At 42.6% G+C, this 16,713-nt stretch overlaps 1 protein-coding gene across 1 annotated transcript in view; it reads right to left on the bottom strand.

Moving 5' to 3' along the window:
• Window positions 1-540: 540 nt before the first annotated feature.
• Window positions 541-16,713, bottom strand: part of adcy5 (adenylate cyclase 5) — a 67,429-nt gene continuing 51,256 nt past the window's right edge. The window contains exons 5-20 of the mRNA XM_053439909.1: window positions 16,173-16,300; window positions 15,657-15,815; window positions 15,388-15,529; window positions 13,303-13,440; window positions 10,842-10,864; window positions 9,654-9,798; window positions 8,663-8,760; window positions 6,710-6,797; window positions 5,213-5,329; window positions 4,895-5,053; window positions 4,018-4,202; window positions 3,507-3,639; window positions 2,338-2,601; window positions 2,020-2,224; window positions 1,637-1,761; window positions 541-759 (exon numbers count right to left, since the gene is read on the bottom strand). Coding sequence (XP_053295884.1) covers window positions 631-759; window positions 1,637-1,761; window positions 2,020-2,224; window positions 2,338-2,601; window positions 3,507-3,639; window positions 4,018-4,202; window positions 4,895-5,053; window positions 5,213-5,329; window positions 6,710-6,797; window positions 8,663-8,760; window positions 9,654-9,798; window positions 10,842-10,864; window positions 13,303-13,440; window positions 15,388-15,529; window positions 15,657-15,815; window positions 16,173-16,300 — 2,238 coding nt within the window. The 3' untranslated portion in view covers window positions 541-630. The remainder of the gene's footprint in view (window positions 760-1,636; window positions 1,762-2,019; window positions 2,225-2,337; window positions 2,602-3,506; window positions 3,640-4,017; window positions 4,203-4,894; window positions 5,054-5,212; window positions 5,330-6,709; window positions 6,798-8,662; window positions 8,761-9,653; window positions 9,799-10,841; window positions 10,865-13,302; window positions 13,441-15,387; window positions 15,530-15,656; window positions 15,816-16,172; window positions 16,301-16,713) is intronic.

The raw sequence follows: 16,713 nt of genomic DNA, 5'->3' as shown, positions 1-16,713 counted from the left end.
AACGTCCAATCGGCCTCTCAGGGACGTCCTCACACTTCACTGATGAGACACAGCTTAGTGCAACTCCCCCGCTAATCAATGAACTGCTGATACTATCAGAAAAGGACAGGTAGTGCTGCGGTGCTGGCTGAGTGTCAACACTTTGAGATATGTACCTGCGTCACGACAACATGTGTTTTACATACAGGACAGAGCATCGTATACATGACACATAAAACTGTGTGTTTTACATGTACTTCAGCAGGAGAAAGGCAGAATGAAAGAGGAAGCAACATAGTTTGTGTCTTCCTGCATGTTCGTCCAAACCCGTCGGGTAGATGAAAGCAAGTATAAGTTTCTCGGAGAACATTTATTTCCTTCAGGGCCTCGCGAAGCTGGTGAAATCTGTCCGTCCGTGCGCTCTGATTGGACATCTTTGGTGTCAACGTCAGAGTCGGGCTCGCCAGGCCTCTCCCGCTCAAGTCTCCTCCGCAGGCTGAGCTCTGGGGGGGAGGTTCGTCCTCCTCGGTCCTCGTTGTGGCCCCAGAAGAAGAGGCTGTGAGAGGCTTCAGTTAGTCTCAGTAAGCTGTCAGAGGTCCATGAGGCTGCTAGCCACGACAGAGGCAGAGTTGTTGGTGGTTCAGTGTAGTGTTAACTGCTGGGGGGTCCGCCGGTCAGGAAATAGGTCATCATCTCTCCTTTGCCCTTGACTGTGACCAACCCTCTGTACTCCAGTGTGTAGTTATAGGAGCTCAGTACCTGTTGCAGGTCTGCGGTCACCTGAGGGCAGGAAGAGGACGTGGGACAAGTTTATTTTCATCATATTCTCCACGTTTTTATTATTTAGTATATTTTTAGCACCCAACCACTCCCACTTAGCATCGATTAGATTTATAATTCAAAGGATATCTAGGTTAAAATCAGGCTAAATTTATTTGAAAGGCCAGACACTTTTTCAGATAAGGAAAAAGATCATTTAAATTATTTCCATTAGAGCCCATTTGCATTTTCATCGGTTTGCCAAAAAAAATTGTCCTATACGAGACTTTCCCCAAAATACTGGTATCTGCATTTAATTTATTTTACGTGTTTAACAATGCAGAAAAATGTGCAATTACATTCATACTAAATGTTTATTTTCTTAATTTAGGTTCTATTATTTGACTGTGTTTTTATTCATAATTATTTATGATAAAATGTAGCCAGACTTATTGAATAGAGGCAGAAATGAAACACCACAATCATCAGCTTTTCTCAGTCTCTGTCATACAAATGAAAAGTTACTGAAAACAATCATATTCTAAATGTTGTCATCTACATAAAAGATTCTAAAAGTGACGTCCAAGTATTGTGGCTGTCGTCGAGCAGCTGCTTTGTCACTTTTTCATTTTCATTGGATCATATTTGTTTCTACGTTAATGATTTTTCACAAGATTCGTTGGAGCGTATTAATTCAAATTAAAACACGTCTATCTGTGTATAAAATGCATTTTAATTCATAAACAAATTATCTCATATTGGTCACATCTGCAATTTATAATTAACACTTTTTTCAGCGTTATTCTTCATCCAATGAGCAGACACTTTTGTGTATTAATCTAAACAAGTTTACACTCTTCTTATTTTGAGAATTATGGTTATGGTCCCACTGTGGTACCTGGATCTTCTCCGGTACTCCGGTGCTGTCCATGCGACTCGCCACGTTAACCGTGTTTCCCCAGATGTCGTACTGAGGCTTCCTGGCCCCGATCACCCCGGCAACTACAGGACCCATGTTCAGACCTGAGAGAGGAAACACGCAAAGTTCTTAATTACAACCAGACCACCTGCACTTGGGACACGTGGAGACTTCCTCTTAATAAACTACTGATATCACAGAACGTAAACAATTGATTCTACTTGGTTGGCCAAATTATATTTATTGTCTTGTTTCTTTTTTATTTTGAATTTTTAAACCGAGCTTATTTTATAAAGTAAATCAGTTTGTAAGTCCCCATCATTTGAGTTCCACCCCCACCCCCTCATCTGTCTGCAGCTCACCTATTTTCATTTTGAAGTTGTTGAAGGAGTGCTCGTTGATGTATTTCATCTGGTCCATCATCCTCATGGCGTAGTCGGCCAGAGCGCGGATGTGCGTGCGCCCCACCTTGTCGTATGTAGAGTCGTTGAGGCCGGACGCCGCCATGTAGGTGGAGCCGATGGTCTTGATCTTCTCCAGCTGACGGAACTGATCCTCGCTGATGATCTAATGTGGACGGGAGACACGGTTTATTCTCTAAAGGCTCAGGTCCTGAAACCTCCAGGTTGATCATCCGTCCAACGTCAGGTCCTTCCATAGAGACTGTGCTCACGTCTCACCTCATCGAAGTCGGCGATGATCTCGTTGAGCAGCCGCAGACACTCCACCCCCTCGCTGTTGGCCTCCAGCTCCACGTAGAACTCGGAGAAGTTGCTGATGGAGGCGAACATGACGGCGACGCACTCACACGACTGGTAGTAGAGCTCGTCGTTGCGCCGCTCGCGCTGCAGGAAGTGGGCGGCCACGTCTTTGGGCAGGATGTTGTGGAGCAGGCGGCGGTTGTAGGCCTGCAGCTCCTCCATCTCCTCCTTCTCCTCTGTGGCCTAGTGAAGAGTTGGTGACCAGGGTTAATAGAGTAAATGAAGAAGACGCATTCATTTCCATTGATGTTTATTCTACCACCTCTTCAATTCCTACCTTGTGACATTTCTGTCTTTTCTTTTGCTCCGAGCGTCGCAGAGCTGTTAACGTTGCTGGAGACTAGTTTTAATATTAACCATCAGTGACAGCGCTGAGCTGGAGAATAAAGACTCCTCCAGCATCTCAACCTTTTTTTAGACTAATAACTTGTTTATCCTCTCAACTGGTTTGCCAACATTTGATTACGAAATGAACACTTCACTGCAGGTTTGAGTACAAATCGCTTTTCCCCTGTTCCGTGGCTGAGAGGAGACAAGTTTCAACTTATTCTATGAACAGTGAGAATTCACGGCACTTATAATAGATTCTAGTAAAAAGTTTAAATATCTATACGTCTGTTCTGTTTCAGATATTCTGTATCTTCACAGCAAAGCTACGTAAGACCCCTGTCCTGCAGCGAAGCAGAATTTGATACTTAAAGCAATAAAAAAATGTTTTAATCACCTTATAAACCCTGACCCTTAACCGCAAGATGTCACCCATTGGTTTATTTCAAAACCTCGACTTTGGCATGTTCTCCAGCGCCATCAGATGAGGCCATATTAAGAGGAGCAAGGGGTGGAGCCTGAGGACACTGCACGTCCACCTAAACCTGCTGTGACCTGCAGCCATTGGGCGTTACTAGCTGTCAATCACACAGTATACACAACCCCTAATTGACTAAATGAACATAGACCATAGACTCATAAATCTGATGTTCTAAATCAAGTGAGAAGTGTAATTTTCTTCTCATAGACAAATTCAAAATCTTTTATATACAGTCTAAACATTTTATGATTCATTGTGTCCCGAGGTCACAGACACTAACCTGCAGTTTCCACAGGAAGTCCAGTCTGGCCGTGGACTCCACCTGCTGAGCATGGAGGTAGAGAGCGAGGACGAAGACGGTGATGACCACCGGGGTCATGATCTTCAGAGGAACCTTCATGTCCACCACACAGCTGGAGAGCAGCACACAAGCATATTTGGTTTGACCATGTTTATACTGAGCACTAATGTCATATAAAGCCATGTAGTAAAGTTTAACTAGGTGGGTGTAATGAAGGACTTTTGCCATGTGACAAAACAAGCTGCCCTCATTAGCATTAGCATGTGTTGCACAGTGATAAAGATGCTGTCGGCTTCATCGGACGATGGAGCCGACTCTCTGGGTCTCTACGGAAACAGAAGCTGCCATCAGACTCACCTTGTTCCATTCATGTGCTCACTGTGATGGGAGGAAGAGAGAAGAGCCAATCAGGTGTTAGAGCATCTGCACACGGTCACAGATTTAATCCAGTGTAGCAACACACACACACAGCTTTACTGAGGTTACTCACGCGGCATTGATGGCATTGGCCATGACCAGCAGGTCCTGGTTGTCGAAGAGGCTCACTTTGGGCACCTCCATGATGAGGAGGTAGAGCAGCTCGATGAAGAGCATGAGGAAGAGTTTCCCGATGCTGCTGACCTGCAGGAAGACCGAGCAGGCGAGCAGACTGAGCAGCACACAGCACGAGAAGTACTGAGGGAGGAAACAGGAGAATGTTACTTTTAATGTAAACATCACTGTGCAGAATAACTGTTTGTACCTGCAGTTATCTTCACTTAGCGTATGACTTATCGTGAACTCTGCCAAGGAAATATGTTTCATCCTTGTTTCTTAGAGTGTTTGATTGTTTGTCGGCAGGAAAACACGAAAACTACAAAAGAGATTTTCACAAAAATTTGTTGGAAGGATGGGACGTGGGTCAAGGAATCTGTTTTTCTACATGTGACCCAATTTCTCAGGTTCTATTTCATAGATCTTTATGAAACCAAACCGACATATTAAGAGGACTAATGTCTATCAGTGACAGTAGCTTGGCACAGCTTGATAGAATTGAAGGAGACTGTTGGGCCCTGGTAAAAGTATGTGTTCTACTGAGTGACATTGTGGTTCTACTTGTTTGTTACCTCCACCAAGGTTTTCACTGCTTTTTGTTTCTTAGCAGGTTTACTTAAAAACAACTTAAAAACAATCTAATGTAAAGCCTCAGTTTGTAATACCTGCAGATGAATTTGATTTCTTATACTCGCACGAGTATGTGCATGATGCCGCCAAATTTGTTGTTGTAATAAACCAGAGAATTAACGGCACACATAAGTCAGAAATCACACCATGCAAACAGCAAACACACACACCCACACCAACACCCACAGAGCAAACAGCTGTACCTCAGGAAAGCTGCAGATGAGGCTGTCGTCCACACAGGGGCTGTGTTGTGTGTCCAGGCTGTAGTTGAGGAGGCGGGCGTGGCAGGCGTCCACGCTGCCCAGGCTGATGTTGAGTTCTGACGTGATGCAGCTCCGCAGGTCGTGGCTGCTGCAGGTGAACTGAACAGGGTCAAAGGTCAGTGAGTGGGGGGGGGGGGGGGGGGGGGGGGGAGGAGAAGTTGGAGCTGTTCCTCAAGACTTCAAATACTTTACATGACAAGAAAAGTAGGACTTATATATTTAGTGTATGTTTTCCAACTTGTGCTGACGAGAGCTTACAATATTGATGAAAGCAGACAGAAAGACGATGATGATGGTGAAGACGCCCACCAGCGTGCTGTTCAGTCTGGAGTGGACTATCTTCCTGGAGAGAGTCTGCAGAGCCACGGGGAACAGCTGGGAGAGGGAGAGAGGGGCGAGGGAGGAGGGGAAGATGAATGACGTTAACTAGTTCACATCAGGAGCAGGGCCACGCCCCAGCCGCACCAATCAGATGTGTTCTTATACACAGTCAACCCATCACGCTCATCCATAAATCCTCTTCCTTTATCCATCATCTTTCATCCCTCATCCTCCTTCCTTCATCCTACCGACATCCCAGTATCGTCTCTTCCCTCATCCCCGCCTACATCCATTCATCCTCTCTTCATACATACACACATCCCTTCTTCATCTTCTTTCCCCAGTCCAGCCTATGAGAGACACCACCTCAGCCCCAGTCCCTCAGCATCCATTGGTTTTTCCTCAACATCCATTACATCTGTTTCCATTGTGGCCTGGTCCTTGCTAGAGAATAATTTGTTCATTCATATTTTAGTTTATTTGCAGCCACTAAAAAAATTAACCCTTAAAACAGGACAGCTGGCAGTGACATAGATGCTGATTGTTCCAAAAATCCTTTTTCCTCATCTCGCGTCTGATTGGAGGACTGACACAAAGCGTTCCGACTGTACATTCAATACTTGTACAAGTGGAAGCTCTTTTCTCCCAGAATAGAACCATGACTCATCAGTGGAAGCCGTCAGGAGCAGCACTTTTATCTTTTAAGATCCTTTCGGTCTCTGAAGGCTAATCAGAGGCAGAGAGATAAGGAGATGGATGGAAAAAACACCTCCTGTGGTTTGTGAGGTGAGATCTGCTCTCCATCAACAATACTACAAAATCATTACTGCATGTTAGAGAAGATTCAAAAGAACCATCATCAGTTGCAGTTTATTTACCTCATCTTTGATATGAAGAAAAACCTAATGCTTCCTGCTGCAGCTGTCAGAGGAATTAAAAACTGAAAAAGTTCAATTCATATTTTTCTTAATAACTATTCCTTAATTTATCAGGTGACGGGCGTTAAAGCATAACATGTTTTTTATTGTCAAGCTGTCGTAAAAAGCAGAGCATTAACAGAGAGCGTGTGAGTGCAGTTTTAAGTGTGTTTATGTTATTTACAAGATTTTATTATTTACAAATAATGTCTACATCTGCACTGGAGACTTAGATATTAACTTGTACCTACAAAGAATTTGAGTGTCTAAACATTTCTAGAGCCTGACAACAGATGTCACACATTTATCTCAATGACGTCGGATCCTCTCTGATATATGAAGCAATAATAAAAAGGTAAAGAACCGAAAAAGCCGTCAGTCCATCTCTGCTGATATTCAATCCACAAAACTGAATCCTGCATCTTAAAAACAATCCTATATTCACTCAAGAAATGACTAATGTGTTGGAACTGAGTTTGCTCGGAGCTGCCATTCATCACAGACACAGACAACTCACCCCGAAACAGCAGTAAACAGCGGAGACGAACATCACCGCCGTGAGGATAATGAGACAAGTGATGAAGAAGCCGATCATCAGACTGGAACTGCACACAACACAGAGAGAAGATTTAAATATACATTTTATTTCTGGCGTTTTTTTAAATAATTTACAGTTTCTGTGAGATACTGCAGGTGAGGGGATAATGAGCTTGGAAAACAAGGGAAGTTAACGGCATATTTTTGCATGAATTTGACAGGAGTGGATACAGGAGAGAAAGAGTAGAAACAGATTCAACAATGAGAGGAGACGGCGTAGGAGGGGCTCTGAGGAGGAGCGAGAGGTTAAGACAGGAAGTGGAGTGGTGAGATGAAGGGATCCGGGGGAAAGGTTAATAAAGAGGCAGACTAAAGGAGATCAATACAGAGAGGTGGGCAGGGAGGAAAGCCTGAATACAGAAGAGATTAAAGAAAGAGGAGGGGATTAGAGTGCGGCTGTAAGTTTCTGTTCTAAAGCAAACAAGCACGAGCGAAAAAACAGCCGACCGGAACCTGAGCATGACGTTAGGGCTACTATAAACTGTTCACAATTTTTTAGTCCTACCCTAGAACTTGACTCGATGATCCTCACTCTGGAGAGGATCATCGAGACACTAAATGTTCCACAGCTTTCTGAGGCTGGCGTCGGTAAAACCACCAGACACAATTCTCAAATCAATTCAAATAAAAATAATTTCCACTCTAACTCATCAGGATTCAATAAATCTTCATTCACATGTTCCTTGTTGTACAATGTGAACAATGCATCAATTATATTTCAGAAATAGAGGGCTATTTCAATTAAATGTTTATGTTTTATTATTTTTAGACCTGCTTGTTTTAGAAGCAACTATACTTAAACTTAAAATAGCAGCTTGGTGTGTTTGTGCAAACAGGAATACAGAAAATATAGAAAAAAATGGGAAACAAATCGTATGTACTAGAGAAGGGATCGTGCAATACGTTGTAAAGAAAATGACTGCGCAATTTGGATGATAGAATAAGATATTTACAATTTGAAGTATGTACAATAAGTCTGGGAAGTGGAAATATGGAGAATGTTTCCTCTCTCATTCCCACTCCTCACCCTGAAAGTCTGTTCTGTGTAACTTTAGAGAGTGGGTACAGTCTCCTGTGAGAAGTGTGGAACTGACTGAGAGTCAAAGAACCAGGCCCAGCCAGTTGAGAACTGGTTCTGAACAGTAGATCAGTTCAAAAAGACTAGAACCAGAGTTTCTCTCCAATATTCAGCTGGAAACTTTAAAAATAAGAAGAATTCTAAACAGAGTTTGATGGATTCGTTACAGCTGCATCCTCTGGGTCAGGAAGCCGGGGATCATGGGTAATATCCAGCTTTCAGTCGTGTTTCAGTGCAGTGAGTGGGACGACACAGTCAGAGCTCCACCCAGCACACTGATAGACATTTCTCTAAATGAAAACCACTTTATCATTACATGTGGCTGCAGATGGCACTGTTGTTCAGAAAAAAGTTACATATAGTGTTGCTTTAAACTTGTTAAACCTGTCTTGCAGCCAATTCACAGGGATTAACCCTGATGTTGTGCTGTCACTGTATTTGAAAATACTTTTTCTGCAGCAGATTATTTGAATAATCCACTATAATTACAGCCAGACTCCGTCATCCATCACTTTATACATTTGTTTGCAGTTGTTACTCCTTATTGTCTGACATGTGTGACAGTGCTCATTACTCAGAGGGGGGAGGAGACACATGGGTGATGTTAGCATCTGTTAGCATCCTGCTGTTGGTAAAACGACAGCAACAACAGATGCGTCTGCGAGGAGCCAAATTACTGTCATCTCGCTTTCTAATCACAACAATTTGAGTGTGTAATGGGGGCACGTGAAGAAGAATGATGCGTCTCCTGATGTTTTCTCTGCCGCAGTATTTCATATCCGAGTGTTGACTCACGGAGGCACAATGACGATCTGGATGAAGCAGATGAAGAGAAAGACGAGGGAGGCGCAGGCCACGTAGGCTCCGAACCTGGAGTCCACCTGTTTGGAATACTGCAGCACGGAGGGAGAGGAGAAGAAGGAAACAGCACTTCAACACATGATGACAGACCTTTCTTACATTCAGTAAAAAAGATGCTCATACATTCCTCTCCGACAAGGCAACAGTTCCCTTAGAGGTCCCGTGTGTAAGATTTAGGTGAAAGGAATCTACTGGCAGAATCTGAATATCAAATAATCCTAGTGATGTTTTCAAAAGTGTTTTTCATCTAAATTGTACAAATTATTGTTTTATTTACCCTAGAATGGGCCCTTTATATTGAAATACTTTATATTTACATCAGGAGGTGGTCCTCTCTAAGGAGACCGCCATCTTTTTTACAGCATCCCACACTGGACAGACTAAACACCTTTAGATTTTTTATGACAACTGTAGGCTACCACAGGTTCTCTCTGATGTTTGGAAGGGGATTGTGAGGTGAGGGGTATTCAGCTGCAACACGAAACTTCACCACTAGAGGTCACTAAACTCTACACACTGAAGCTTTAAATGAAAACGGCTTCTAGCTAAGGCCACTCTACTGGCTAAAAGCTGTATCTGATCTCAATATATGTAAAAAATGTTGAAGTGTGCCTACTCAGAGTTACCTTGTAGTTTCTGTACAGCTCTTTTTTCTAAAAATATAATATATATATATATTTTATATTATAGAATAATATAAGCTGCAGATACTGGTGTTCAGTATCATCACTGTCTCTTGATACTTTACTTGGTTCCTGGTACCTTTGCACAGAGAAGATTGCTTTTCACGGGCCAATTATTTTTAGGCAGTATGTCTCACAATGTCTGTCTGCCTGTGTGTGCCTGCGTGTGTGTGTGTGTGTGCATGTGTCTGTGTCTGTGTCTGTGTGTGTGTGTGTGTCTGTGTGTGTGTGTGTCCCCTAACCTTCTTCTCCAGGTCGGGCTCTCTGAAGGTGAGCAGGAACTTCTTGACATGTTCGGAGCGCAGGCGGTCGATGCTTCGCGCGTCAATGGCCCGGCCCAGGAACTCGTCCACCTCGTCCTCTGGGTTTAAGTTTTCCTGTGTGTTTCTGAAATTGAAATGCCTGAATAAAACAAGATGAGACTTCGTGACATTTACACATCAAGAAAAACTGAAAAAGCATTTTCTGAGAGACACTGAAGGAAAACTTGTAAATCGACCCTAACCTCTTTCTGAACTCAGAGGTGAATTAACGTTTAGATAAGTGTTTGCAAATTGAAAAGTATCTGATGATCCGTCTCATCTTGGACTAAACACTAAACTAAGTATCACTTCCATTGATTGAAATTCTGCAGCTGTGTTGAGACGATTACTGATTCAGGTCAGTGTTTTTTGTTTACATGATCTCAAGGCAAACAATAATTTGGATTTTGACTAAATAATATAAACAATTAAAAGTCTTACTAAACTTCATCACACTTACAAACACTGGTGGACAGGTGGATCTTATCGAACCACACATTCTTATTTATCATCAGTTATCAGCTAGGAAACCTGCCTGTCTGACCTTGGCGGAGGTACTGTATGTGCTCTCCAATTTAGGGAATAAGTTAAGGGTCTTAACATTATATTTGGACCTTTGCAAAAGTCAAAAATTAAAATTATCCATCAAGAACTCAAGTTATTAAGTTTGCTGCCTGTATCCTCCTGTGGTGTTTGACGTATTGATGCACATGAGGGGAGTTTGCAGCCAGTTAAACTGAGGGAGTTTAACTTTCTGTTATTATCACGAAGGATGAAAACAGGATGAAAACTAAACTAAATCTTAATTGTTTATGAACAGTGCAGCTCTGACAGTTTCCTGGTGTCTTTAACATCACCACCTGTATTTCTTTGTTTATGCTTGTAAGCAAATGGGTGGGAAGCTAAATGCAGAATGAATAAATCAACAGTGAGACTATCTACCAGTCAGAGCCAATGACAGTTTGTTAGTAACTGCTGTGTAGCTCTTTGAGTTTATTTGAAGATCTGTGCCGGGTGCAGGAGGAAGTGTCAGCGAGTGCAGATGGATTTCAGACAGGTAAGAAGACAGGGCAAAGAGCTGGATGAGAAGAAAGACAGAATAACGTAGAAGGAGAGTAAACTACTCACTTGTCCTTTGGGTCTTCAAATCCCTGTGAGACAAGAGGAGAAGAGAAATGAGCAAAAGAAAAACAATCAGCTGGAAAAGGCAAATTCTGGAGTTGCAATTAAGCTAAATCAGGAAAAGTTTCTGTGTCTCCTTCATTCACAATATTCTCCTCTTCTAATCAGCTGACTGTCGGGTGTTCAACCCAATCAGGTTTAGCCGTGATCTCAATCGTGTCGTTGCTGCTTTAAACCTGTTTTCCTCTCTATGGCCGTGAGCTGTCGCTTCAGTGATTCTCTACGACACTCCTCCTCCTCATTCACCTCCAGAGCCCAGGTCGGGTCCAATGTTCTCTAGATCCCCTCAACCACCACCAGGGGCAGTCTACTATACTTGGCATGGCCACACCCCCTTTTCAACCTCGATGACATCACTAGGGGGGTCTAAGCTCCAAAAGTCTGACAGCAACAACTGGGAACTTTATTTATTTATCAACAAGACTGGGCTATTTTTGTTAGCCCTATATGTTCGATCCACAAAAGATGGATAAAGATTTAAAAATTATAAATGATAATATACTTTAAATAGATTAAGGAAGTAAAAAAAATAGTGAATCAGCTTTGAACCACCACATCTACCGATTCAGTTGAATGATTCCTGTTCATATCATTTCCAAATTAGTTAAAGCTATTTTAATTTTAATCTTTAAATAATAAATTATAATAAAGTGGTAGGTTCAAAACTCTGTGATAGGGACATCGAATCAATAAACCAATAATATATTTGTGGGTTCAAATACGATACATTAAATCAGCTGTTTCAGCCCTCATCCTCCTGATTTTCTTTGCTTGATGTGTATTTAGTTAAAGATACTGAGACCCTGAAATACCTTCTCAGAAGTTTAGTCTATTTGCATCATGTCACAATTAGATATTTTCTTTGTGGACTCGACGATGTAACAGCAAACCACTGTCCTGCACACACAGATTATGTGTCTCTCTAGCTCCCTCTTGTGCATAAAAACGTTAATGTTAATGCTGAAGGAACATCAGGAGCACATCTGGCAGACAAAACACTACATGGAAAGCTAAAGGTAACACGTATGCCCTCCTGCCTGTTCTACTGACTCCTCTCATCACCTCCACATATGACAGAGGTTGAATAAACAGTAGAAAGGGAAAAACACATGAGTAAAATCCTGGAATTCATCGACGGTTCCACCGCTCAGCCTCATGTCTGTGTCTGGATTTACAAAACAAATAGAGACGTTCCATCCACCACACTCCTGCCTCTCTGCCACGTCTATTAAATCTCTCTCTCTCTCTCTCTCTCTCTCTCGTGCCCTCTGTGTGTCTCCGGCTCCTCACGCTGCACAACTTCCTCTATCTCCAGAGCTGTCGGGTGATTAACGAGCAGAGCAGAGATACAGAGGGAGACAGTGACAAGCCAGAGAAAAAAAAAAAACTTTGACAAATGAAGTTCAAGAGAAAAGCGATAATGTCTCTCGAAAGTTTTCGGTAAGTTAAGGTGCAAAGACACTGGTGACACACACGTCTTATTTGAGGAAAACAAAAAGGCACTGGCACAACCTTCAGGACCGGTAATTCCTCAGCCAGAATCTCTGCAGATAATCCTGTTGTTTAGTCTTTAGGAATAAAGCTTTTACAATTTCAGTAGGTGGCGCTCTTTTCTTGTTTTGTTCAGTCATATCAGCTGCTGCTAATCATGCTAAATACCCACTTGTTGATCTTTAATCAGAACCGTGTGTCAAAACACTGATAATCATATAAAAGTAATTGATGTGGAAATCTATGCACAGTGATCTTTTAACTGAGGACGCAGCTCTCATTCTCGCTCTTATAATAGATTCATGGTGAGAAGTGGGTGGAGTGAGGATGTGAAGAAAAAACAATCCTCTGTGTGTGTGTGTGTGTGTGTGTGTGTGTGTGTGTGTGTGTGTGTGTTTGTGTGTTTCAGATGTGGGTGCATCCATTCACTGTGTGAGTCACTGTTTGCCGGGTCATAGCAGCAGGGAGCGTCAGCCACGGCACGTAAATAAAAGCGATTCTCAATGCGGTCACATCCCCTGCGCTGTCACCGGCTCATTTCAAGCTCTTCCTATGAATCGAACTGAATAGAGGGGGGGGTGAAGTTTGGAGGACGGGGGCGGTCTCTTGTTTTTGCTTGTGGTACCCGCTGCATGGCGCCCCCGCCTACATGTTGCTGTTGTCTCCCTGAGAGCTCCTGAGAGCCTCTCAGAGCGCAGGGTGAGGTGTGAGAGGCGGCGTGCAGCATGGAGGGCCATCGTGCCTGCTTATCACGGCTGCACATCAAAGGATTATGGGTATGAACAATGTGCTGGCTTCAACATCAAATAAGAGCTGAGATGAGATCCCGGCAGAGGTGTCACCTGGCTGTGACACAGATGAGCCCGATAGAAATGCTGTTGTCAGGACGCATTTAATATGACAACGTTTCACTCACCATCCTCTTCATCTCCTTGGAGACCTGGTTTCCGCCCAGGTGGTTGTAGAAAGGCCGGTCGGTCCAGTGGCCGCTGTTGTGGGTGACAGAATTGGTCCTCTGACGGTTCATTTTGGCGATCATCGCCTTCTCCTCTTTCTGGAGGAGACGGAGATACAGAAATGGACAGTGAGGGCAAATCAAGTTCAGCATTTATTATTGATTCCAGAACCAAAGTGCTGTGCAATAAAAACATAAAGAGTGGGAAGTACTTTTACTCCAGTACTTTTTCTCAGGAGTTATAACTACACATTTCCATGAAACCTGGTGGAGGGCAGCAGTATGCGTCAGGGAAGAACTCGTTTCATTTAGCTGTGGATCCGGATCAGGAGACAGATCCACAAATCATTTTGATCACTTTCTATAACATTGCAAGATTGGACATTTAGATTAGTTAGTTTTGTGCCTGAAGATCCATTTATTATGTCTTTAGAACTGTACAGAGACATATCTCCAAATGTAATTTAGTGCAGCTAAATTGAATGTAAGGAGACTGTTGAGCTTTGGCAGAAGGATGCGCTCAGTTAAGTGCCACTCTAGCTCAGTACTCATACCCCATTACAAGTATAAATCCTGAATTGGAAATATTACTCAAGTATTTTTACACGGTGACATATCTATTTCTCCTTCAGTGAAAAATCTTCAGACCGGATATTTTATATTAAAGAAAATAGTTTTATTATGTTGCACCTTCCTATCAGCATTTAGAGTTTGAAATGAAAACAGCAAGATAGACTATGATAAAAGCTTAACAAAAGTGTCAATTTAAAAGGTTTAATTGGATCCAACATTGATGATATCTTATTCATGCTGTAGATTTTATGAAGAAGATGATGTTAAAGAAGCTGTCACACAGTTCAGCCAAGAATTAATGCACAGCAGACCTTTACCTCACATCTTTATAAAGTTCATTTAATAAAACTATCCAACTGTAATACTGCATGATTTGGCCTAAGATTAATAATCAATTTCAGCTATCATTGTTGTGTTAAATTTCTTTTTAATTTCTAAGGATCTGATATCTGCACTCTTTCTCTAGGAGGCTTTTTTCCACACAAAAAAAAAGAATAAATCAAAAAGATATAAAAGTGAAAAGTAACCCAAAAAATTAAGATGGAACTTTTGTCCTTATGCCTCAAGGCATGAGCAGCAAATTGAGAGGAGGATATCACATGACGCGCTATCTATAGTCTGAGCTTGTGACTGGCTGGAGGACAGAGACAGCTGATAAAACCAATACAGTCATAAAGAAACTGGAGCTTGTGCAGGAAAGCAGAGATGAACTCACTCCTCTGAAACGTATGTTACAAAATCCCAGTTTGGAAATAGTGTGCAACATGGAGTGAGTGGAATCAAATACCTAGAATCAGGTTCAAGGCTCCAGATTAGATCCATCCATGATGAATGTGCAAGAAACTTTTTATACTTTTTTCTCGAGCTTTCACATGATCATTTTCAAATAAACATTACTGAAACTGCACCATTTCTTTTCTTTAAAACTTAAAAAAAGTCTCTCAGTAGAGCACAAACCTCCATCAACAATTCTGCAACAGACCTGCACGTTTGCTTTGACATACTTATAAAAGTATTGATGATACATGTAAGTTGTTAATGCACATGAATTAATTTGAGCTGAGCGGGACTTAGGTGGCAGTTACAGGTGTGTAGCCCCGTTCGTTAGCGTACAGCAGATGAAAAAAGGCGACACCCAATGAAATCACATTCAAATCTGCTTCATCCAAAGTAGCACACACTCATAGATATCAGTGACCAAGAATGATTCCCTAGGAAACTGGTTAAGGTGTTCAACAACGTCCTGTCTTGCAATGTTAAAGAAAGTGATTTGTCTTTGTCCAGATCTGTGCCAAAATTTATTGGGGGGGTCTTGGCCCCTGTCCCGTCCTCCCACAAAGTTCCATGGGCATAGCCTCCATGGCAGAGTTAATAACCCTGTGAAATGTTTTTTTGTGGCCCAGCTTTAAATCTAAACATTTTCTTAAATTGTCTTGCGAATGAAACAAATTCAGACTATCACTAGGACCTTACCCTTTTCTGACTGCTGCCCACAATGAGGTAGGTGTCGATGTTGTTCTTCTTCAGGTAGGCGTTTCTCTCTCCCCCGTCTCCTGCCTCCACATCATAGTCCCCATTCAGATAGTTCAGAGTGGCCTTGGTGACATGAATACGCCTGAAATCAGAGACACACACACACAGATAAAGGATGAACGTCCAGACACTGTATAATCACATGAACAACGCTAACAGGGACTGTTTGAAAGTTTGTCAGAATCCAGACGATAACCGTGGAGACATACCCAGCTTGGCCCCCAGCTTCCATCTGATTGGCTAATGTGACGTCATTGGACCAGACATCAAACTGCCACTTCCTGAGGCCCAGCACTCCGCAGTGCACCCTGCCGCTGTGGATACCCACTCGCATGTTCACATTCACCCCAGTCACCTCCCGTACCAGCCTGCAAGATCACAGAATATTGAATTACCGAGAGTGGAAATCTGTAAAAGGATTGATTCACATGTTGCTTTGCTGATACATGTGTCGCAGAGCTCACTGGTTCATTAGTGTTAATAAAAGTCATGTGTTTCAAACTAGAAGTGCTGTTGATAAGGTTTTCATAGGTGGCGCTAATCCTGAGAAGCAACAATATCTCGGCCCTCACTTACAGGTTAGATCTTCTTGCCTTTTGCAGCAGCAGCAGCAGTGATATTATTCAGATGTTTGAAATGACCTGTTAACTCGTTACATCCAGTGGGTTCCTCACAGAGCGTCCTGCTACTGCTCAGATCCTTGTTGAACCACAGTGGTAACTTACGAGATGGCCTCAATCATGTCCATCCCCATCTCCACGCAGCAGCTGGCGTGGTCGGCCCTCGCCTCCGGCAGCCCCGACACACAGTAGTAACAGTCGCCCAGGATCTTGATCCGCAGACAGTGGTTCTCCTGACAGGACAAAAACAACTTACTGAAACTTGAGGCCACTCTTTATTTCTTCCCTTGGATTTACTACAGATTTTTATTGTCAAATGCACATCAATAACATTAAGCAGTCGCTGGCAATGAAATGCTTGAGTCACAGGCTCTCTTCTATATCTAAATATATATATTTACAGATGAAGAGAAAAATAAAGCAATAATAGTGCAATTTGTGCAATAGTGCAAATATGCAAATATGAAATATGCCACGGTCCTGGTTTGGTGGAGTTATTGCAGTTCAGAGGAGTTTAAAGTCGTATGGCCTGGGGGATGAAACTTTCTCTGAGCCTGATGGTGCGGGCTCGGATGCTGCGGTACAGTCGGCCAGATGTCAGCAGGCAAAAATGTAAATGGTTGGGATGAAATGGGCAGTGTGGCCT

The sequence above is a fragment of the Pleuronectes platessa genome, chromosome 14, assembly GCF_947347685.1.
Source record: "Pleuronectes platessa chromosome 14, fPlePla1.1, whole genome shotgun sequence".
NCBI classification, from domain to species: domain Eukaryota; kingdom Metazoa; phylum Chordata; class Actinopteri; order Pleuronectiformes; family Pleuronectidae; genus Pleuronectes; species Pleuronectes platessa.
The sequence above is the reverse complement of the archived record's forward strand: the minus strand, read 5'-3'. Positions and strand labels throughout refer to the sequence as shown.